General features: G+C 36.8%; 1 protein-coding gene across 3 annotated transcripts in view; it reads right to left on the bottom strand.

Moving 5' to 3' along the window:
- Positions 1-25,698, bottom strand: part of PRKDC (protein kinase, DNA-activated, catalytic subunit) — a 220,451-nt gene that overhangs the window by 59,872 nt on the left and 134,881 nt on the right. For all 3 annotated transcript variants that reach the window (XM_053660916.1, XM_053660917.1, XM_053660918.1), the window contains exons 53-64: positions 23,860-23,984; positions 23,629-23,778; positions 22,369-22,542; positions 21,394-21,492; positions 20,167-20,374; positions 18,348-18,537; positions 16,907-17,122; positions 11,622-11,734; positions 9,552-9,683; positions 6,599-6,778; positions 3,297-3,502; positions 919-1,057 (exon numbers count right to left, since the gene is read on the bottom strand). In XM_053660916.1, coding sequence (XP_053516891.1) covers positions 919-1,057; positions 3,297-3,502; positions 6,599-6,778; positions 9,552-9,683; positions 11,622-11,734; positions 16,907-17,122; positions 18,348-18,537; positions 20,167-20,374; positions 21,394-21,492; positions 22,369-22,542; positions 23,629-23,778; positions 23,860-23,984 — 1,932 coding nt within the window. The remainder of the gene's footprint in view (positions 1-918; positions 1,058-3,296; positions 3,503-6,598; positions 6,779-9,551; positions 9,684-11,621; positions 11,735-16,906; positions 17,123-18,347; positions 18,538-20,166; positions 20,375-21,393; positions 21,493-22,368; positions 22,543-23,628; positions 23,779-23,859; positions 23,985-25,698) is intronic.

The raw sequence follows: 25,698 nt of genomic DNA, 5'->3' as shown, positions 1-25,698 counted from the left end.
AATCATTTTCAGATTTATGATAAGGGAAGATAAAAAACAAAAGGAATATTACAGTAACAAATAAATATAAAAACCCTAACTAAACAAACACCATCTGTCTGAGAAACTCACCAATGAAGCCAATGAACAAAATGAAGACTTTAAATGACCCATAATTAGAATTAAATCAATATTGTGGGTTATTTACTACGTATAAAGTTCTTAGAATAAAAATTGTGAAACAGAATATTTACAGAAAATTGCAGAGAATTATACAACCTGAATTGCTCATTCAAGAGTCTCAAAGGTCACAGACTCTGGATTTCAAATACTTGCGAGACATCTACACTTGGGATAGCCACTGACAACTCGAAACCCAAAATGTATAAAATTGAATTTATAGTCATCTTCCCAAAACCAATTCTCACTTGCTTCTTCATAAATTTTGTACTTGCCAAAGAAAAACTACTCAAACAGAAATTATATAATACTAGCAGATACTGAAATATCTTAGTTTTATAGTATTTGGTAATTTATGAAATGTTTTCTCTCTTATTTTATAATGTTTTATTTTCTTTTTCTACTTATTGAGAGAGAGAGAGAGAGAGAGAGATTCATTTGTTGTTCCACTTATTTATACATTCATTGGTTGATTCTTATATGTGCCCTGACCAGGGATCAAACCCACAACCTTGGTACATCAGGATGATGTTCTAACCAACTGAGCTACACAGGCAGGGCCTTGATGATGCTTTCTTAAAAAGTGTGAGACACAATATTTCACACTTTGGTTATTATGAAACCATTCTCTGCTAGTTGCGTAAAATTTAAGGAATAAAGCTGGAACACTATGAAACTCTAAAATTTAAAACTAACAGTTTTTCTATCCAGAGAACACAAGTATTTAATCAAATGACATTTGCTAGAGATCAATTTTACCTCATTATACTGCTTAGCAGCTTCAGAATAATTACTTCTGGCTTCTTCTAATAACGCTTGCTGAGTGATTTGCTTTGCTCCTATCTCACTGCTAAAAATGCCACGGAGGACATCATATTCTCCAATTGATCTATACAATCTATAAAACAAATCAAGGGAAATGTCAAAATTCATGAGTATCTCAAAAATTTTAAGTATTTATTATAATAAAATGATATTAGGTCAAGATATCACATACTATATTAACTAAAAGATATCTTTTTGTTTCATAAAATTACAAAATCTTGAAAATTTTGAAGTTACCATTAGGTTTTACTACTTTAACCATACATGAGGCAGAAATTATTCTAAGGTGCATTTACAGTGCAATATGAAAATATCACAGGTTTACAATGCACAAATTATGGCACCAAATAAGTTTTTTCCATGTTAATGGTACCACTACAGTAACACTGCATACATCCACAGGTGAGCTATTTAGAATCCTTGTCTAGTTCTAAAATTTGGAAAGTAGTAAAGAACCCAGAAGTGAGTAAAAATTAATCCAGATCTTACTGCTGCTGTGCTTTCATCTGTGTTCTACGGACAATCTCAATTCTACTGACAAGTAATATTCTTATAGCCTTAATGTTTGCCGGAGCATTCTTTATCCTTAGACATTAACACAAATCTGCTTGACCCCATCAACCACATTTCTCCCTTGGTTACTTAGAATAACTAAGATATTCTAAATTAAGTGTCTAGTAAGTTTGTTCCCTTCCCCATTAAAATTTTTCCCTCCTGTAAGTGCTTTAACACAAATGTCACTGTTCTTAAATCTGCAGTTACCCCGACCAGTCAGCCAAGTGCGGCTTCCTCCTTGGTTTTTCTCCAGTTTGGTCCCTTTCCAGGTATAAAATCTTATGTGTTTTCATAAAAAGAGACCCATGAGCTCTCTCTCAGAGCCTACTGTTACAAACTTAGATAAAAATCTTACACATATGGCTCTCTTAGAAAAAAGTAAAGATAAACCTTAAACTTTAACAACTCAAGAGCCCAAGAGGAGTTGGTGGTTATAAACATTTTTCAGAAACTCGGCACAGATCAGCCTCTTGTCCAACTTACATGGCCCTGAGATGCCTGGGTCCTATATACAATAACAGAGGCAAAACCATGACTGTGACATACCAAGAAACGCTAAATCATGTTCTCAAAACTGTTTGAAGGAAATGCAAAAGTATTATATACAAAAGTATGAGAAAGTATTAAATAAAGTTAGAAAAAATATTTAAAAGTGTGTGCTTCATTTACCCAGTAAATACACATTACATGAGTTATCACTCCCCAAAAATGCTAAATATACAAAGTGTTACTTGCTGATCGCATACAGGGTAGGGTAAAAGTAGGTTCATAGTTGTCTGTATGGAAAATAATATAGTAGTTAATAAACAGTACAAGAACAAACTATGTTTTGTGCATTCACAATTATAAACCTACTTTTGCTCCATCCTATATAAATGAAAGACAGAATGCCAAGCAAGATGCACTCTCCGAACCGTGTCCTAGGATTTATCTCGCCTCTCAGAGAACTCATCGCTTCCTACTTGGTATTATGGTTAGTTAAGTATACAAGCACACACATTTCCTGCTGGATGGCTAGTTTTGTGAGTTGTGAGAAAGGTCGAATTCATATTTTAATTCTTCTCAGCTGACACAATGCCTGATCTGCTCATAGCCTAAATTTAAAGAGACAGAAATGACCATAAAACAGTGAAAAATGCAAAGAATCTGCACTTTTTTACTCTTTTTCCCTAGAACCTTCAAGATCTAAAAATCAGTGTTATAAAATAGAAGCTCAAATTAAATTTCACCTTAATCCAGCAGGCTTCTCAGGCTTCCCTTACCTGTGGTTTTGCCTGTTATGATAAAACCACAGGTAGGGGAAGAATCAGATAATGAAAAATGACATGACTACAAAATGAATTTTTTTCCTGAAATAAAGAAAATAACTGGACAAAATTATTCCTAAAAGTTTGAATCCTGATGAAAATAATAAATCCTCTATTCTGTATAACAAAGCAGCAAAAACATTCAAAATACTAAAAACTATAAGTTACAACTACACTTTATAGGAAAGTAAACTTGGTGCATAATATCCAAAGTCCAAAAAGACTGTATAATGAAATAAATTAGTCAGGTTTAATTAACCTTTCCTTGGGTGAGACACTCCTTGACATGGCAACTACTCTTAACTCATGGAATGGTACTCAACCTGAAAGATTTTTGTGTTACTATCAACTTTACTTGTTCATTTGCTGCCAAAATGAAGTCAAGATTTTTCTGTATTATTTTGGTGAAATTCACGGTTTTCCCAACAGTGTCTGGATCACAGAGCTTACTTGGCAAGTTCCATCCATCTGAGAACATCAGGAGAGAGGCAGGGCTTCCCCCGAACTCGCTTGGCAGGTGGCTCTTGAGGTACCAGGTGGAGCAAGGCCTCTTCCAGAAGGCGGATGCCCACTGGCTGCTGCAGACTGGCCAGGCAGCCCACACTGACAGAAGCTGGATCAAGGCTCAGCAAGTCTGTGTGTTGGCAACTTATTTCCTGTGAAACCACAAACACATGTAGTTATTTAACTTGTGGAACTCTGTGTCTTCACTAGTCAATAAGTCATTCTACTAAACATAAAAAAAAAGTTTTGATGTAAGCAGTGATATAACCAAAAGTTTCTTTGTATGATTCTTTTAAAATTTTTTCAACCTTCAATTTGCTCAAAGGAGCTTTTATTTTTATACTTCCATTCCAGGGATTAATTTAAAGTAAAAAAAAAAAAACAACCTAGCAAAATATGAAGATTTTAATATATACTCTATATATCCAAACAATAACTGCAGTTTCCAGGAATATTCAGCATAAATCGATGAGAAAAGCAGCTGAAACAGAAAGATTTCCTATCTGATCATCAGAAAGAGATCTTCCCATCTCTTGTCACCCAAGAATTATTATATCCCAGGACCTTCATGTTGTAACCCTCGATTTGAGCCTCCTGTAGACACCAAAACAATGTTGTCTGATTGCATGTATCTTGAGATTTATCCCTATTTGCCCAAGAGATGTCTTTCATGAGATGGTTTTAATTAATAAACTATTGGGATATCATTTCTTTATATGTAAATATATACTCATAATTTAAATGAGTTCCATAAATCTGTTTTGAGGAAGCTTGACTCTTCTGCACAATTTTTTTTAAAAATTTATTTATTTTAATTGTTCAAGTAAAGTTTTCCGTCTTTTACTCCTATTCCAGCTTGCTGACAGTGTCATTTCACTCTATAAAGAATGATTTGCTAGCCCTGACTGGCTTGGCTCAGTGGGTTGGGCATTGTCTCACTGAGGTCATATTTCAATCCCAGTTCCAGGCACATGTCTGGGCTGCAGGCCAGGCCCCTGGGTGGGAGTGTGTGAGAGGCAGCCAATCCACGTTTCTCTCATACATCGATGTTTTTCTCCTCTCCTTCTCCCTCCCTTCCTCTCTCTCTAAAAATAAATAAATAAAATCTTTAAAGAAAGAGAATGATTTGCTAAGCAAAAAACTTTAGACAATTGACTTCACTTCTTATAATTCCAAAACAGAACAAATGAAGCCTAATTTGTAAAATATTGACTGTCTCCTGGAACTAATAAAATCACTCCTTGTTTTTGACCTTTATTACATTGTAGTAGGTGAAGACAGACTGAATTTCTTTGTTTCAAATATTCCAGTTTTTTAATGGAGATTTGCATATAGAACATCCTCAGCAAGTATTTTTGTGAAAAAAAAATCAAAATTTTATGTAAAGTTCAAATAAGCAACGAATAGGATAAATGTAGGGCACCAAAATAGGATAAATGTAGGGCACTTTTTCTTGTCACTGTGTCACAAGAAAGGTGCCAAACTTTTTTTTCTTTCAGTTTGAAGGATATAGTCTGGATTTTTCTCTCAGTTTGAAGGATGTAGTTTGGATACAGCATAGACAAGAAACTCACTGAAGGAAGTTCTGGTGAGTCAAGAGCAACTCAGAGACAGTCATCCTTGCTAAAAATGAACTCACATGAATGCTATAGCAAATGTACTATGATTACATGGAGAGAGAAAACAAATCATAGTTTCAGATATGAACCCCACAGAGAAAGTCATCAAATGCTGCAAATTGCAGCCACTGACTTGTATCTGTGCTGTTTTTCCCATGGTCAGTGTCAAATTGTAAGGTCTAGGGTGGCTAGAAGTTATTTATTTACTTAATGACAGTTAATGACTTTCTTAAGTAACAATGAAAAAAACTACTTTTTAAAATAAAGGAACAAAACTAGAAGTTCAGATTTTAAAAATCACCACAAAATCTCAATGTAAAGAGAAAGTTACTTTGAAACACTGGCTGATTCAATAAAATTACTCAAAATTTATCTTTATGTGGCCAGGACAAAAACAACTAAAGAATTCTTCTTGTAGATTATAAACCAATGAAATTAGAATGTATTTAAAAAACTGTAACAGTTTCATGCTACATCAAAAAGAACAAAACAGAAAAACCAAGTACTCATCTTAGGGAATTATTACCCAATTAGTGGGCAAACTAAAGCTACTAATAAATGATATTTAAAAATATAATTTTAAAAATTATTCCATGAAGATTATTAAAAATACTACAACCAAAAAGATTTTATATTACAGACTTATTAATGATCCATGTTTTGAGTGGCAAATATTTCTTACATGAAAAGGTAGTCTTCCAAAAAGTATGTTTTAGCAAAATTCAGAGTTTGCCTACATTAAGTTCTCTGCTCAAACCACATTGCCTTTGAAAGGCTCTTTCTGACACTATTCCTAAGTAGTGTGTATAATAATACACATATCCCTGATCAAAAGGCATCTTATATGTACCTGCTTAATTATAAGCTATGTTCTTTAGTTAACTTCTGTACTAGTCAAGCTTTTTTTCTTTTTAACATTTTACTTATTTACTTTTAGAGAAGGGGGAAGGGAGGGAGAAAGAGAAGGAGAGAAACATTATTGTCTGAGAGACTGCATGCCCCTAATTGGTGACCTGGCTTGCAACTCAGGCATGTGCCCTGACTGGGAATTGAATGGGGAACCTTTTGGTTCACAGGCTGGCACTCAATTCACTGAACCACATCAGCCAGGGCTATACTATTCACATTCTAGGACACTTTTTACTACCTCATATTCTGTATCAGCCTGTTTATTATTACCTGTCACTCATCTGAAATACTCCCTGAGGACAGAGAGACTTATGCTTCTTCATCACCTCCCTACTTAGAACAATGTCAATCAACATCTCTTCAATGTAGTCAGGAAGCCAGAAAGAATTTGGTGAAATACTACTATTTAAGGAAAAACAACTACACAATATGCAGGGGTAAGTAAAACCTGAAGCAAATGGCTTATTAAAAATCAGAGAACTGTGATATCAAGTTTCATTTCTGATTATACTGTCATATATACATATATATATGTATATATTTAAGTATATATAAATTACATTTACCCATCTGGGAAGAGTTAACCAAAACACAGTACATTTCCTCTCTTAAACACCTTGTATCTGAACTTGTAAAACAAATGCAATTATTATGACATAGTCATGCAAAGGCAAAGTAGATAATGAACATACTACGAAGTGCGTATGTGTAGACTTTTACCTGTATACAAGAGACAAAAGGTGGAAAGAAACAGAAAGTGGTGTTAAGAAAATGACTGAAGTCCTGCTGCAACTTTTGAGTAATGTTGTTTTTCTCGGACATGGTCTTATATTTTTCCATCTCTTTTATAATCGAGGAAAACAAGCTGCCAAAAAGCTGCTTGGCAATTATTGGGTCTCTCTGTAAAATATTCAAGACAAAGACACATTAGGATCTGCAGTAAAAATGCTTGAATTTACCAACTACCAAGGCCTTATTTGAAAACACTAACTGTTGCAAACATATCCACTAAACATCTATTTCGGAAGTTTTAACAGGCATTGACAAGGCGACTGTTTGGAATCTAACCAAACATATCTGTTTGACATGTGTCTTATGAAAGGCATGACAGCACAGATTTCGGACCCAGAGATACGAATTTAAAAGCTGGCTTAATCACATGTGAAACCGCATACCTTAATTCCTAAGTGACTCTGGGCCTTCAGATTCCTCATAGTTAAAATGAGGGTAACAGAACACTTCTCATGGGTTTTGGTAAAGGCTAGGCAAGATAATGCATGTCAAGTGTTCAGCGCAGTAACTGATAAAATCTTGGAGAAAGACTAAATTAGAGTTTTAGGTATTAATCCTCACATGAGCATCATTGCAAAGCTTAAGATAACTAACCAATGAATGTAACTAAAATCCCAGTTTTAACTTTCAAAATCCCATCATTCTGACCATTCAAACTATTAAACCAGAAGGAGCCATGTGCGTGTTTTCATGTTTTGGCTCTTCATCTCTCCACCGCTTTCACAGCTTCACCCTCATACGCCATCACCACAGAACACTACCCTTTATCTGTGTCTGCAACACCAGTTCTAAGGAGCGTTTCTGGCATGCTGTGTCTATATTTTTTAAATGATGGCATAAGTGCATGAATAAAAATTTTAAATTATCTTGTTTGATAAAAGTTGTGTCTGAGGAAAAAGTACAATTTGACTTATACTTTGTTAATTTAAGAAATGTATTTGTCTTATGAAAGGTTATAATAGTTGCTATATAAACTTTTAGAAAATACAAATTACAATAAAAAAAGAAAATAAACATCGCCCATAATTATACTACATAATGACAGTCACCGTCACGGTTGGTCTCTTACTGACATGCACAGTCTTTTACAGTGTCTTGTAACCTGCTTGTTTCATTTAACATGTAGCAGACAGGTTTCCATGTCTAAAATGCACTGATTTTTGTGACTCATGTAGAAATTCCTTTATTTTCCAGGGAGTCTCACATGGTCAGTCTGTTACTTAGTTACCAACTGCAGCGGTAACTAAGACAAACAATGTCTTCAGAGCAATAGGAGTCTGCTGCCAGACTAGTTAATGGCTACTTTACATTCTCCTTTCTAATACTTTCCGCAGGCAAGGCCCGATGGATGAAGACCAGCAGTCCGGGACAGCAGAGGGGCCCTCCTCTGTTTCATCAGCAGCTGCATCCTAGCTTAGAACAGTCTGTGGCACACAAGAGGAGTTACTCCATATAGTACACTTTGTTGAATAAATTAAAGTATTGGAATTTGAAAAATTAATAAAAATTTGAATAAACACATTCCTCCTTAAAGAAAAAAATATAGTCATGCTTTTTCAAAACAATATCTACCATCTTTTTTTGACCAAGAACAAATGAGATGAGCTGACTTGCATACAGGCGTCCAGCAGTCTCAGGCTTCCTAACCTATTACCAGCATCACAGATCGCATACCTCTCCAGTGTGAAGAGGAGTGAATTATGCCCACAAGGGCAGGTGTTGACATCACTTGTGAAGCAACGATGTGAGCACATGCATGGAAGGCACTAGAGAAATTGGGAAATAGTGGTAACATAGAAAAGGCACTGGACAAGACATCAAAACAAGGAGGCCACTGCCCTTATTCCACAACCCGTGAGGTATATGGCTTTAGCCACGCTATCCATTCTTTGCTAATCTTCAATTCCTCATCTGTAAATGTGTCGAATAACAGCTTCCATGTCCCAAAGTTACTGGGAGAATCCAACGAAAGCAGTGTGAAAGCAGTCCCTAACAACCAAGAGCAACTGTGATGGCAATTCCACGAACCTGTACATAGGATAAAACTGCACAAAATCTTTCTCAAACACATGTACAAATGCAGAGGAAAACAATGAGACTGAACAAGGTCTGCAGTCTGGCTGACACTGTGGTAACACTACTGGGGGAAGCTAGGTGCAGGGTACATGGGACTATGTGCTAGTTTCACAAATGTCTGTCAATCTGTTATTATTTAGATTAAATAAAAAGCTTAAAAAAGTCATGGGCTATGCTGATAAAACCTATTATTATAATCAATATTAGTATTGGAAACTTAAGTACAATAAAATATAACTAGTAATTCAATAAAAGTCAAAAGAATCTTAATCAAGCTGTTGGGGGATAAATATCCTGTTTTTATAAAAAATTCAGCTAGAAAACTTCTAATTTTACACCTAACGAGTTAGAAACAGTATCTCCAGTCTTCTGCTATTTAGAGAACACAGAGAAGAATACTGATTCCACTGATAAACTGATAATCTACTGATTCTACACCTCTCCCAAAAGGATTTTATATATGCAATGATATAAATGGCTTAGCACACTAAAGTGATTTTTTCACATTACTTTATTCTAACATTATTGGTAAGAAAGTTAGATTTTAATCTCTGATTTCACAGATTAAAGCACTGGTTCAGAGCATTATGCACCCTGACAAGCACTCCCATTGCAGGGTTATCATCTGCATGACTCCGAAGTGAAAAGAAGTTTTGGTGTGAGGAAATGGCAGAGCTCAGAGCTGAAACAAGGTCTTCTAACCAAGTTCACTGTTTAGGACAAATCCACACCTCATGTATGACATAGTGGGACTGTTTTAATGGTTTTTATTCACACATAGAAAATGCAGTGTTCAAGGACCAACCTGAGCCACGGCTTGCAAGGGGGTGATCAGGCTGCTGTATTTAATCTGAATGTCAGGAAGGTCTCCTTGACGGTAACTTCTGTACAAAATGACTTGAGCATCGTGCTTCATTTTTAACTCACTCTTGATCTCCTATAATAATTAGAGCCAAAATGAAAGATTTGAGGTTATTTGAGAAAATCAGTAGAACACGAGCTATGAAACTGAGTACTCATCTTCAACATAAAAGTGAATCAATGACAATTTGTACCCAAAATGGTTCAGTCACTATCTTTGACCAGTTGATGATAGATGTTAAGTCAAAAAAAAAAAAAAAATCACTGTGGCAGATGAGCAGTAAAAAGAATGTAAATATCTACTACAAAGTAACCTGAAAACTTTTTAAAGCCATAAATCAGAGTTGTATTTCCTTAATTACTCTTAGAATAAACCTTAGCCATGAGGCCCAGCATGACCACCACAGCCCCTCCTGCAAGCCAGATTCTCCAGGCCCTGCTCACCCACCAAGGCCAGTCTGGGTTTTCCATTCGTCCTTAATCACCCCAACCCATGATTCTCCCCCATGCAGGGCTGTGGGTAACTGCTCATCTCTTTGCCAAAATGTCTTTCTACAGCTTTTCATTTACCATTTGGTTCCTATCTCCAATACAATCTTTTGGAAAAGGCCCACTTCACTACTTCTTCCTCCACACACGCTCATTACTTGGTTAACTGGTTAACATCCAACATTGCACATATTACACCCACTTCTTTACCACTTGCACTGAATAGTTCCAGTCACCGAGAACAATGCTCCAACAAACGACCACAAGTGCATGGCCTTCTGATAATTGTTTTCCATGTTGTTCTTGACAAGTGACCAGCCACTTCAAATCAGAATGCCAATGTCAGAGGAAACGTGTGGCTCCATAGACCAGGCTATTCCACATTCCTTAATTACTAAGGAGGCTTTTGGATCAGGTCAACATAACTGCCATTTCTAACTAACCATCCTGGTTTTATCTCTTCCTTCTGCTGCCTAGATACTGTTATTTCCTTCAGGCATGCCTAGTCAGGTTTAATTAGGAGCCCTCCAGGTGTGATGGGGCCAGTAAGATAAGCTTGGGATAGTGATTTTGGACCCTAATCCTCAAAAGAATAGTTGCAGTTATAGAGACAAGAGCAAGAAGAAAAATAGAGTGGATACAGAAGATACAGTAGAACCATTCAACCACTTTATACTCAGATTTGAAAGTTGATTAATTGGTTAAGGATTTAAACTGAATTACAATAAAGACGGTTTTTTTCTTTTACTTAGAATATAGTCTTTTTTTCTTAAAAATTTTTACCATAATTACTGATTTATAAGTAAGACTGAAACTATGGCAAACAAATTATTTCACTATTTGCACATTCTGAAAAATGTTCAACTGTTAATTCATGCCACAATTGTGCCTCGAATCACTGCTTTCAGCAGATAGCTCAGGTCTTTCTGCTGAGCCGTGCCCACCCCTTCCTCTGGGACAACAGTTCCCTCCAACCAGGTACCTCCACGGAGAGTAGTGGGTCAAGACTCTGCCCTTGAGGCAGAGAGTAGGGCAATCCCTTCCCAGCAGCTACAGTTACAATACATAAAATTCAGGAGTAATGGGTGGTCACGATTCCACCACACAGAGAAAGTCAGTCTGTTTAGAGAGAACAAATCTAAGCTGTTTGTTCTCTAAGCTGAAAGAAGGGGCAGAGATGGGGTCCTGACAGTGCCTATTAGCCAGGAAGCACCAGATTCAGGGGATGACCCACTCATGTTTCATTCCAATTTCCCAAACCTTATCAGTGAGTCTTGGAAGGCAGCTATGCTCACCACTATACCACCAACGCCAACTTATCGGTGAGTCTTGAATGCCCCTTATATCTACATTAGTCAAAGGAGACTACGGCTCATAAATACCTTCAGGTCAGATAGTGCTGCTTTAGTGATTTTGGTTTGTAGAGCAATATTGGAACCAATATCTGGCAGAAAGCTTGTTTCCTTAGTGTATGAGTATGAAATAGATATTCCAAACCAATCAAATTCTTGAGAAACATACAAACCTTCTCTCGTTTTTGTTCAGCAACATTTTTTTTTGCATAAATCAAACTGAGCTTTTCCCGGTCCTTTAAAAATCGTCTGCGTAATCTTAATATTTCTGCCCGATTGTCTGTACCTGAAGAATAAAAAGCAGGTTGTTACAGTTGACCAATTTAACATTTACAGTTGACTCTACCTCATTCCCAGAATCCCCTAAAACACAAATGAGATTGTTTGCTTACCTCCATTTTTTACTTATATTTTGTTTTTCTGTTTCTTTTTCTTAAGCTTTATTTTTTCTTATTTTTAGAGAGGGGAAGGGAAGGAGAAAGAGAAGGAGAGAAACATCAATGTGTGGTTGTTTCTCACACGCCCCCCTTGGGGATGTGGCCTGCAACCCAGGCATGTGCCCTGACTGGGAATCAAACTGGCGACCCTTTGGTTCACAGGCCAGCACTCAAACAACTGAGCCACAGCAGCCAAGACTTCTTCGTTTCTTTTAAATGACATAAGCCTATGCAGTGCAGATAACTGATCAGTTTTGGAAGATAGAGAACAGAAAGCTAAAACTAGCTCAATCCACTCCTAGTGCTGAGGTAGAGAGAATGTGCCAGAACAGCGACAGTGGAGAAGACTTGAAAGGCTCAGAGACTGGCAGCAACAGCACCTCCAGAGAAGGTGAGAAAAGTGAGGCTGAAGCATGAGATGTGGACTGAAAGCTCAGTCCCCATGCTGTGGGTATAGAGCGGGGTAATGGACACAGGGTCTGGAAATGACAAAAGTCAGCAGGGTTGGAGGCAGAGAAGATACAGTGACCATGAAGACATTTGGAATCTGCAGCTTCCTCCTCCCACTTGGTCTCCAGACTTCTGCACCCAGGCCTTTATCCTGCAGGCCAGAAATTAGAGATTTTGCCACTAGACAATCAGCCAGCACAGAAGAGCAGACGGGGACAGTGACATGAATTTCAATGTCCTGGTGCAGTCTGACCTCTGCTCGGTGAAGACCAGTTAGTATGCACTACCAATTTGCAAGGTATTCCAAACACTTTTTTAGTGTCCTACCTGGGAACACACACGAAAAGCCAAAAATCATCAATTATTATGAGGAAAACTTCATATATGAAAGACAGAAACCAAAATAAACAATAGCAAATGAGCCATTACTGAAATCAGACTATGCAGAAAAAAATTTAAAACATGATATTTATCAGAAAGATGAGTAGATACTGCGACCACCATGGATCAAGGACTGAAGGAATGTTCAGAGAATAAGAAAAACTTACAGAAATTTAAAATATGATATCATAATATAAAAGGAAGGGTTAGAAAATAAGGTTGAAGAGATTTCTCAGAATATATAGCAAAATGGACAAAAGAACAACAATAAAATTAGAAGGATAATCCAGAAGATATGATATCCAAGCAACAGGATTCCAAAAAGAGAAAACTGAGATAAGGAAATCATCAACACAATCACCCAAGAACAATCCAGAACTGAAACATATGAATTAGCAGTCTGAAAGAGCCCTGAAAAATGGACTAAAATAGGCCTGAACCAAAGAATACTTTTGTGAAATTTCCTAAAGCTGGTTTAAAAGAGATCGTAAGAGTATCCATAGAGAAAAGATTCAGTTCTTACAAAGGATCAATAAAAAGAATGACATCAGGTTTCTCAGTCACAATGCTGTGAACTAGGGAACTTCTGTGAGTTCACATCTGGAATTCTGTAGCTAAACTACCCATTAGGTGTGTGTACCACTAAAAGCAATGTATGGCATCAAAGATACTTACTACTTCTGATCCCTTTCTCAGGAAGCTAACTGAGGAGGTTTTCCCCCCAAAAGAAGGAACTAAACTAATGGAAGAAGAATCAGGAAAGGTGGACAGAGCAGGATGCAGGTGACAGCCAAGGAGACACCAAAAGTAAGCACCCTGGAATGAGGCAGCTCGGAGGCTCCAGGAGAGATTTCTTTTTAAGGATTTTATTTATTTATTTTTAGAGTGGAAAGGAGGGAGAAAGAGAGAGCGAGTGAGAGAGAAACATCAATGTGTGGTTACTGCTCATGTGGACCCTACCCTCCTGGGGACCTAGCCTGCAACCTTGGCATGTGCCCTGACTGGGAATTGAACCTGTGACTCCTTGGTTCCCAGCCCACGCTCAATCCACTGAACTACACCAGCCAGGGTGAGATTTCTTTAAGAACACGAAAAATGTATATATGTTGGGATACAATAAAACTAAACAACTCAGAGGAAATTTTTGATAAATATGTAGAAATCTAAGCATCTAAACCAAAATATTATTAATGCCAAGAAAAAATTATTGTATTAAAAAGAAAAAATAATCATCGACTCACTCATGGTTCAACCACAAATACTATTTATGTAGTCAAAATGAAAGGAAACTAAATACTGATGAAATGAAGACTAAGACGTAATTATATCAGAAGATGAAGGCATAGAAAGAATTCATCGTGTGTGTGTGTGTGTGTGTGTGAGAGAGAGAGAGTGAGAGAGAGAGAGAGAGAGAGAGAGAGAGAGAGAGATGGGGCTGCAGGGCAAGAGGGAGCCAAATCCTTAATGTTTGTGATGTGAAGCCAAATGATACTGAAAGAAAATGAAGGTAAAAATATAAAAAGACTGACTGTTTGGCGAGATGGAAGTAAACACCAAAAACTTGGCTAAAATGGTATAATTGGTTGCATCTTTCATTTCTTCTAACAAGGTTTGGAAAAGTATTTGACTCTTTGAACTACACGCATGAATTACTCTGATACAAATAACTAAGGGAAATAAAAAATTAAATGATAGAAAAGTGTTATTTTAATTACATTACAATTTCAAGTTTTTAAACAGTATTCTCTTTCAATGACAGTAATTAGTAATATAGTAGGAATTAACTGTGTATTATAAACCTCCAAATGTTCTTCTTTGGGCAAGAAAATACATGTACCCTAACGAAGACAAGAAGTGAAATATTTTAAATCTACAAAGCTACATGAGGAGATTCAAGTATACTATTCAAATTACTCTTAGTATTTATTTTACCTAGTCAGTTCTATGACTGAGTTTTCTGAAATCCACATATAAAACTTTTTTTCACTTTTTAAAAATTTATTTTATTGTTGTTCAATTACAGTTGTCTGTATTTTCTTCCCACTCCCCAACCCCCTCCAAACCCACCTTCCTCCCTTGCTTCCAACCTTCCCCTTGGTTTTTTCCATGCGTCCTTTATAGTAGTTCCTGAAAACCTTTCTCCCCACTGTCCCCTCCCTCCTCCCCTCTAGCTATTGTTAGGTTGTTCTTAATTGCAGTGACTCTGGTTATATTTTGTTTGTTTTCTTTTGTTGATTACGTTCCAGTTAAAGGTGAAATCATATGGTATTTGTCCTTCACAGTCTTGGCTGATTTCACTTAGCATAATGCTCTCCAGTTCCATCCATGCTGTTGCAAAGGGTATAAGCTCCTTCTTTATTTCTGCTACATAGAATTCCATTGTGTAAATGTACCATATTTTTTTGATTCATTCATTTGCTGATGGGCACCTAGGTTGCTTCTAGCACTTGGCTATTGTAAATTGTGCTGCTATGAACCACATATAAAACTTTTATGGCAAATGGTTTAAAACTTAGGTCTCACCTCTTATCTTCCTATACATGGTCCTGCAATTCTACTTACATCATCAGTGACATTTTTTTCACTCTAACAATTTGCATTCTGTACAGTAACTCCTGCCATTCTTATCAATTTCATTTCTTTCTGAGCTTCATTCCCCATTCAATGAAGAAACTAACCAGCCCAGAGTTGGTCACTCACAGTCACCCTGAGTCAACTGGACTGCTGCAAAAGCACACACATCTTTAGCAATTCTACAGAAAGCTGCACACAGGTTTGATATAAGCAGATGTAAAGGGTCAGAGAGACAATTTATAAAAAATGAAAAGGTGACAGTTACTTTGGGACTTCATTTTTAACTCTGGGGCTTTTATAATCAAAGTTATAGGGAGGTCAGACAACCATGTGGATCATATACTAGTTTGATGGAAAAACAGAAAAGGAAGAAGACTGTAAATAAAAAAGACTGGTAGGAAGTAGTCAAGTGTGGAGAAAAAAAGAAAAGGAGCGGATTCATCAGCCCTCTGTCAAACTCACGGTTATGAACAAAAAGAAGGATAGGGTAGATTTATCTTTCTATAATAAATTTAGAGAATTGTGTATGGCCACAGATATGCAGCATGAAATTGGGAAAAAGAATAGATGGGAATAAGAAAAGTATTTGTATGTGAAATTTTTAGTTCCTACAATTAAATAAAAAGGAGTTTACTGTCACTCTTAATTTTAGTTATATCTATTTAAATCCACATGTTGGCATTTCCCCAGGTTTCTGTCTTAGAACTGTTTCTTCATACTTTTCTTCCTCTGGGTTTTCACGCACTCCCAGAGCTACGATTCTCATAAGGCACTACTAACTCCCAAACTGACCCCCACCCCAGCCCTCTCAGTGCTGCGTCTGGAAGCTCTGCCAGCCCTTTCCACTCAGTCCTCCTGCCATCGCCCATGGGCTCACCTGTCTTTCCCACCCCACCTTCCTCCCATAACCAGTAGTTGCTTTGACCTCCACCTGTCTGCCCTCCTCAGATTTTCCATGTTGTTCCACACAAACCTCCCCAAAAGGTCATTCAGAGACCTTGGGCCTGTCACTGCTCAGTTCCTGACCTAAAGCAGTGGTTCATTCTAAAGCCACACCCCACACTCTCCAGGCTGTTTTCTCAACACTCTTTACTTTTACTCCTGGTGTGTTCTGAAGCATCATTTAATTGGACTGCTACAATGCACTGCTAGAGTGGGCTCTTAATAAATGTTCACTCGTTCTATACTCCTCCATCTCTGTCCTTGTTCATCCTTTCCCTTCCCCTACGTGAATCCCCCAATACTAGTCTCAAAGGCAATCTCTTCCTGCAGGTCTTTCCTGAGGCTCCATCTGGAAAATGTATCTATTTGCTACCTGGATTTAAACCCTCTCCTTGAGACTTAGTTTACTAATTCTGCTTCATCCCATGAACACCTACCTATTGCCTTACCCACCCCTACTGTTCTGAAAAGTCACTAAATAAATGGATTGAGTTCAATTTACCAATAGCTTTCCTGAAACACATAAAACTATAATTTTAACATGCCCAGACATTTACCAAATTAAATTTAATTACAGGCTATAAGTATATGTGAATACAATCAGAAATGTGTTTTCCTTATCTAAGCCTCTCCACTGATTTCAGCAACTGCACATTGCAGCAAGCTTACTTTACCTTTTGTTTTGTCATCCACCTTGTCCCCTGGAAGGCTCAGCCTTTTTTTCCCAAAATCAGGTCCCACTGACTTCAAGGGTGTTCTTGGTGATTTTTCACCCTTCTTGCGAGCAAACAGTAAGGAGGAAGACAAGGAATCAGATGATGGAGAGACCATATAATCTACCAGTGGGTCAATACTGCTCCCAGTCAGCCAATTAAAGGAGTTTCTTCCATCTGCAAATAGGCACAACCAGAGATGTCACAGCATGGCAGCACCATACAGCCCTGCCACACCTGCCCCAATGCCCCTGCGCCAGGGCAGCACCTACTGCCATGGCACTGTGTGAGAGAAGGGGGCTTCATCTGCCCCAGGGCGCACCTGTGACAGGGACTGCGGACAGCTCCTCCAGGGAGGCGGTCATGTCACAGCAGGACACTGGGTGGAACCTCCATGAGGTCAACAGTAGACAACCCAAGGCAGCTCAGGTGTGTCCCCATTTGTAAAGCAGAAAATATATCACCTATTCCTTCAAGCTACTGTGATAATTACAGGAATAATATTTTGTATCTACTAGGATCCTTGATTTCTAATATCAGTGTCATAAAACTTTCGTTGTATTATTCAAATTAGCCCTACTTCTAGATCCAAGAGAATGTGAAAAAAATTGTACAAAGGAAACATGTTGGAGTGTTTCTATAAAATAATTCAGATATTTTACTCTACAATGTGTACTGTGCTAATCAAATGAAATAGTTGAAGAATTTGAAAAAGTACAATATACTATAAACAGTAAATAAATTTGGTTTAGCTGTACTTTGCTTCTGGGATATAAGATTTTGAATTTGATGTACTAAATAGATTTTTCTGGACAAAACTGAAATAGAACATAATGTATTAAAATTTTATTTTCCATAATGTATTAAATTTTTCTTTTCTAACAAAACTTTTTGTTTACAGGAAAAAACTGGAAATAGTTTTTCCAGTCTGGAAAAACTTTTTTTCCAGAAAAATAATCCTTTTCTCTTTTAAAAAAAAATATGGTAAAATATACATAACATCATATTGACTATTTTAACCATTTTTAAAATGTAAAGTTCTATGGCATCAAGTACATTCACATAGTTGGGCAACCATCACTACTATCCACTATCACCATTACCTCCAGAACTTCTTCATCTTCTTAAACTGAAATGTCATACCCATTAAATAGTTACTCCCCATTGTCCCCTTCCCCAGACCCTAGAAACTACCCTTCTAGTTTTTATCTCTAAGAATTTGACTGTTCTAGGGGTTTCAGTCCTTTTCTCCTTGACTGACATAACCTTTTTTGTGGTTCTTATCCTTTTTTCCTATTATTATTTTTCTTATCTTAAATGTGGTTAAGTTCTTGCAGCAGAGGCTGCCTCCACAGGTAATAAGCCTGGCACACAAAAGGTAGGCATTCAGACTGATGGTTACCTGTGTTCTGTGTTGGTGTGAAATCATACTGCTGCTGGGTGGCCCGTATCTGCCTAGTCACAGCCCCTTGAGCAGAAGGGGATCCTTCCTGGGTCCAAGTCTGGAGAGTACTCGGGGAAGCCTGGGTCTCAACAAACATTGGAGTGAGAACAGTACTTCGAAAGCGCCAGTCAGAGTCAATAGTATATTCCTGCATGTAAGAGAGTTTCAAATAAAATAATCGTCCTTCTTTAGCAACATGGGAATATTTTTATTTAAAATCTAATAGTACTATTAGCAAGTTTGTACTATAATTACATATATCTTTGTGGAAAGCAGGTGAAAAAGCTTTTCAGATTTAAAAGTTCTAATAAGAATTATTTACAAACTAGAAAAACTAATTGGTGCTGAAGGAGAAATACCGTTTTTCTACTCCTTAACATTCTGCATTAAAAGGCTTAAATGAACTCAACAATGGCATCACAACTGCAACAAGTTAAATGACTCAACTCCTTCCTGAATACTCACCACATGCCTAGCACTGAGAAAGCTACTGGGAATACAAGTGCATACAGAACAGAGTCAGACTGTGCCTAGGAGCTCAGGCAGAAAGCAAGTGAACTCTTTTGTAAATGTGTAAATATCAGTCCTTAAGGCTGCCAGGAGATAAGATAAACTCACCATGTATGGAGTGAACAGGAGGGATGATGGAAGGCAGCAAAGGCATTAAGGAGAAAGGAAAATTTAAGTGGAGGCTGAAAGAATGAGAAGTATGAGCCCTGTGAAGGGAGTGTGGGCAAAGGTGGGTAAAGCAAATGTGAATGTTTCAGAAAGGAATGTGTATTCCAAGTATTAAAAAAAATACATCACTAATCATCAGGGAAATGCAAATTAACACCACAATGAGATATCACAATTGTTAGAATGGCTATTTTCAGGAAGACACAAAACAAGTGTTGGAAAGGATGTGGAGAACAGGGGACCCTTTGTGCTCAGTTGGTGGAAACGTAAACTGGTGCAGCCTCCATGGAAAACAGTGTGGCAGTTCCTCAAAAAATTAAAAATAAAACTACCATATTATTCAGATATACTACTTCTGGGTATTTTTCTGAAACAAATAAAAACACTAAGTTAAAACGATATCGCACCCCCATGTTCACCGCAGCATTATTTACAATTGTAAAGACACGAAAGCAACCTAAGTGTCCGCTAATAAAGAAAATGTGATATATGTATATAATATTCATCCACAAAAAAAGAAGGAAATATTGCCATTTACAACAGCGTAGATGAATCTTAAGGGCATTATGCTAAGTAAAGTAAGTCAGAGAAAGACCCGTATGATCACTTATATGTGAAGCCTAAAATAAACAATAGCAAAACAAAACAAAAAATTTGAACTCACACATAAAGAAAATACTGGTGGCTGTCAGAGGTGGGGGTGAGGTATGGGCAAAATGGGTCGAGGGGGTCAAAAGGCACAATCCTCCAATGTTTATTTCCAGTAAGTCACGGAAACGTAATGTACAACATTGTGACTACAGTTAATAATGCAACATATATCTGAAAGTTGCTAAGAGAGTAGATCTGAAAAGTTTTCATTGTAAGAAAACAAAACTGTATTGTGATGTTAACTAGGCTTATTAGTGTGGTGATCATTTTGTAATATACAAATACCAAATGGTCACGTTATACACCTGAAACTAGTACGTTATATGTCAATTACATCTCAATGAAAATAGAAAGCTGATTTAACACAGTTGAAAAATGATGATAACAGAAAATGTTGATAACAAAGGAAAGCTTACAAGATTTATTATTACAGAGACAAGTACTTCACCTGAAATCTGCATTCTGACAGAGGATGTTCAAACATAGGGTTTAGATAATCTGGGCTCATGCTGGTCATTTCAAGGAGAAAATCTGTTGCTAAACTTAAAAAGTGCATTTCTATTTTAGGGGAATATAAGGAATTTAGTGCCAACAACCGGTCCAAGGTATTTGAAGGTAACCGCGTTTCATGGCTCCAGAAATTTCGAATAATTAATCTGAAAAGCATAGAAAGAAAAAAGCATATTGCTCAGATATTGGCAAATGAAAAAAATGCCCTACATACAGTGTTATGTGCAGAAGGCACAGTTTTTCATTTACATAAAACTTAACATAGAGGGAAACCACATTTAAAATAGTATAAACAGTATAGTCTGAGTTATAAATAATATGCATTAAGGGAAGGAAATATTATAAAATTTTAGTATATTTAACCAGTGAAAAATTGGGTGATTTTATTCTCATCTTTATTACCTGGGATATTTTTAATGATACCTATACATAATATTAACTATTTTGAAACTGAGAAAACATCCTAATAAATTACATATAATTCTTTGCTGCCTTGCTAAAACTAATGACTTCAAAAATCAGTGCCAAAATATTCAAAATTTAAACTAGTTTTAAACAAGTTTAGGCATTATACTTTATATATGCTTATGAAATCCAAATGTAATTTTTAAAAGCTCTATGGATTTAAAATTGCAGAGCAGAAAATTAAGTGATATTTAGAATCATACGAAAAGTTTATGCCCCTTCTTATGTAATTAGTATTTGGTAAACATTAATCTGACTTAGGCACTTCAGATGAGAACAACCATTACACTTTCATGTATAAGTAACATTACAGTTTCCTCCTATTTTTAAGGTTTCAAACAGTTCATTCAATAGTAATATGTATTGTATGATCTCAACTATTTGAATTAAATGAAAAACATAGTAACTGTCATTAGATTTTCTTTTCATTTTTTACTGCTTTAATTCACTGCACTAGCAGAGACAGCTTTATCCATATCACTTTTATAAGAGTTTGATATTAAAGGAACTTGTCAGGATTTTTAAGCCTAATATGATTAAAAATACATTTTTATTTAACATTATTAATGCAAGAGGCAGAGAAAATGCTCATACTGCAAATACATCTCTAAAACGGCTAAAAACTACACTATGCTAGTCCAGGAGAAAATACCCCCAAATTTACTGGTCCTGGCCCAATTATTCCAGGAGGAGCACATACTGAAGGCCGAGGTTCTCCTCAGTCAATCCCTGAATCAACACATCTTTTGCCAACTTAAATATTTCCTGGGAGTCATCATCTGCTTCACTTCCTGGATCTCTGAGAAAAATAACAAAATGACAAAGCATCAATACTTTCTTGTATCGCTTTTGTTCAAACCAGTAACACTATCTAGAATTAAAGAAATCTGGCTTTTCCCATGGAATTTAAATTTCAAATTAACAGTAGGACCCATTCTCATGTGTATGTACCCCAACACCCTCCCCTTTGATGCCTCTGTGAGCCCGGTCAAGTGACTGCCCCTGTCTCAAGTACGAGGGAGGAGGAGCAGGTGGTGGGAGCAGGGCTCCAGAGGGCTCCCTGGGAATGCCAGGAGGTGGCCCAAGTCCCAGGGAAGTGCTGTGATGGTGGTCCTGAAGGGAAAGGCATCCCCGCAGAGTTCATTTCCTTAATCTTGTCAGATCTTAAAGAAATAAATATGAAAACAAATTACGCTTTCAAAAAAATCCTCACTGGAGGACATTTGCACATCACTCCTAGAGAGAGAGAAAGGGAGAGAAACAAGAGATGCCAGAAGCATTGACTGGTTGCCTCCTGTATGCGCCCAGATGGGGAATCCTATGCACCCAACTGTGGACTGAACCTGCAACTTAGGTATGTCCCCTGACCTGGAATTGAACCCACAACCTTTTGGTTATGGGATGACGCTCCAACCAACTGAGCAGCACCAGCCAGGGCAAAAACAGATTATACTTTTAACTCAATAATTTTGAGATTTGAATATTTACCACAGATATATAATACAAGTTAAAATAAGGATTAAGGATACATTCCAATATACAAAAATAAACTTGTTTTCATTATTAATCATATGTTGAAATGTTTTTATTATTTATTATAATCTGTTTCAGATAGCTAAAAGCACCCAAATTTTCCCATACGAAATATAACACAAAATGTGAATGTGGAACTTACCGGTAATTGTCATGAATCCACATAAGAATATTATACATTTGCTCCCTACACACTGGAGAAGGATGAGAAATGAATTCTATAATAGGATTCATAAGTTCTCGGAGTTCTACTGGTTTCAATTTTGCCATCATCTTATAAATTATGTCCAAACACACTTTTTGTCTTTCATCATCTCTATAATAAGATTTTAAAAACATACAAATTTATCAATTTTTATTATTATACTTTCAGATAGGTTAACTTTTTTGTGCACTGTTCTATATTTCAAAAGTTATTATAATAGCTAATACTACACTTATATAAAATCATATTCTTAAAAATAATGATCATGGACTAGATTATTAAAAATAAACAAATTATTTCAACATAGAATTTTAAATTGGATCCTGGGAAAACTGGTGAAATCCAAATAAAATCCACTTTGGTTAACAGTAATGTACTCACGTTACCTTCTTAGTTTTTACCAATGTACCACAATCATGTAAGATGGAAAACTGGGTAAAGGGAACTATGTGTACTATCTCTTAACTTTTCTGTAAATATAAATTTATTCAAAATTTAAAAGTTTACTTTTTTTTAAAGATGAAAATGTCAAATAAAATAAGCTAAATATAAAAAAATTTCATGATTTAACAAAATGATTTCACGTTAGACTTGGTATGTTGTACGTGGGGTTAAGTGCAGTCTGGGTCCCAGAGAAGGTGCACACCTATTTCCTCATTTTGTGTATTTTTTCCTCCTTAAAGTGTTTTACACACAATAGGTTTTCAGCAAATGTATAATGCAGGATATTAGAACACAGTGACATGCATTCTTTTTTACTTGCACAGTACACATTTATCAATATGTAAAAGATATGAATACAGACAAGACTGGAAGAGAGTAAAGAGAAGTAAAAATATTTTGAATGGTCATAGCATTCTCTTTTAACACTTACTGGAGATTGCAATTTTGAAAGTAAATGAATAATTTCAACAACAACAACAACAACAAGGAAGCCTCTTTCCTGGCAAAACAGATGCATTTGACATCTAAAAACAGCCTTAGACAATGCCTCAGATGTTGCCTCCCCAAGGTACTAGGTAAGAGGAAGCAGGACGACCAGGCTACCTTTTCTTCTCAGATTCATAGTTAACAAATTTAACAGAATTAACATTCATGAAAACCTACAAGCTCTTTCTGAGTTGCATGAAATGGCTGAACAAATAAACATTTTATGAGCCTGCTGCATTGAGAACATGAGGCTGGTCTCCCACTCACCTGTGTCTCATGACTTGAATGAAGTCCTTGCTCTTTAACTGTAAGTACAGATCTGTTATTGCCTCTGAACGACACAGCACCACTTCTAGACAGAGAGTCTTCATCATGCCATGAAATTTTGGCAGCAGGAAGAACACGGTATTCATAAACCTAAGCAGGGGACATGGCCAGTGAGTGAGAGGGCAGTCTCACTCACCACCTGACACCAGACGTTTACCACCCGCATCGTACCTATCGGCAAAAGGAGGGAAGTTCTTCACAACTTTGTTCAAGCACACGATAAATTTGTCCTCCATTGTATTCTGATGTTGCTTCAACTGTTTTACAATCAGTTCACATATGGACTCCTCCAGAATCTGAAAAATTAAGTTTCTTTTCCAATATACAAAGGTGGACACTTATGTGAAGTTTCTGAGAACAGGTTTACCTTGACTAGTTAAGTGTCTGGTGCTATCATCTCCAACATCATTAGCCATGGGAAGCCCCAGGAGCAATGACAGGTTCGCATTAACCGCTGAGCACCACAGAGGCTCTGGAACTATGAGTTTGGAGAAACCAGGCTGTGGATACATGTGCTTGTGTTGCTAGCATTGGAGGTGTCTGGCTCATGTCATATGCCAAATTGATAAAAAAAGACTAGTACTTCTTTCTGACAGTGAAACATGGCCAACTAAAGTCATTTAAGAAGCTGAAATAAAATTAGTGTAATGCTGATTAAAACACATTTTATGGTACAGGTATTCATGTCTCTGCTGGAATATTCACATAAACCACAATTTTCAAGCAACTCTATCTAAACTATCACTAACTCCCTACACCCTGCTTTCTCTTGATCATAGATTTCTACCTATTATAAAAGATTTGCTTGTAAATGACCTGTCTCCCCTCACCAAGTGCCAGGTCCCTGAGGGGCACTTGACCTGTTCTGTTTCTAGCTGATAACAGGGGCCCGGAGCCAACTAGTAGGTGCCTAATATATGAGTGACCAACATGTGTATCTGCCGAAGTTATAAAACAATGTGCCCAGCCAACAGAGATAAAACAGTGGAAGACGAATGCAGGCACACACGCTGATGACTAGAGTTTAGTGGTTAGAATATGAGTGACTCTTAACTTCTTTATGTGTTTCACTTTCCCTAAATTTCTACATGAAAAGTCAATGCCATTTTATACATTTTAAAAAAACTCTGTAAAACAAGAGTGTTTCTCACTCCAATTACATTGAAATTTAAGTTAAGAGAGATGGAGCCTGGGATCTGCTGTAATTTGTTCCACCCACAGTAAAAAATTACGTAAACTGATGCCAAACATTTAGGGGACATTAGAATCATGTCATAACAAGGTTATTCTGAATTTTTTTAATTGCTTATTTTACTAAAATAGCTAAAAATCCTTAAATAAATTATATATTTGATCTTTCCAAAGAGGTCTATTTCCTTTTAGCTTAATTTAATTCCACTTAAAATCCAAATAGATGACTAACTGGTGAAATGGACAGGGGGTCCAAAATGCTATTTTGGGGTACCCTGGGTACCCTTCAGGACTTCCTGACTTTCCCTCACTGACAATGAATGGAACCCAGACTCCATTGTCATCCTTTTCTTTCAGGAGAGAAAATGGACTGGAAATAGAAATCTGGGAATCATGAATGTAGAGGTTTTTAAAGCCACGAGGATGTATGATCAGCAGGGGATCAGACCAAAATCACAGCTATGAAGATGGCCTGGGAAACACGTAGCTAAGGAAGGGAGAAGAAACTGCCCAGGAAGTAGGAAGAGAGTCAAGAAGTGTCAAAAGGAAATTAAGGAGCCAGTGACAAAAGAAAATCAAGGAGGAGTGATGAATGTGTCATTGTGGACAGACTGAAATAGAGAGTCCTGGCACAAACATCACAATGAGTGACAAGAGCCATGTAGCAAGCAGTAGGCATCACTCCACTACACTATTTTCCAGTAAGTTATAACATAATTTCCATGCAAGTTAATATATATGTGTGTGTATGTGCATATCTTTAATAATTAAATTTTATTGAAAATTATAGTACGCTGAATGTATACTGTGCTTAAACAT

Source organism: Artibeus jamaicensis, unplaced genomic scaffold (assembly GCF_021234435.1).
Source record: "Artibeus jamaicensis isolate MK-2021 breed Jamaican fruit bat unplaced genomic scaffold, CSHL_Jam_final scaffold_916, whole genome shotgun sequence".
NCBI classification, from domain to species: Eukaryota; Metazoa; Chordata; class Mammalia; order Chiroptera; family Phyllostomidae; genus Artibeus; species Artibeus jamaicensis.
Note: the sequence above shows the minus strand (reverse complement) of the source record. Positions and strands in the feature narration are given on the sequence as shown.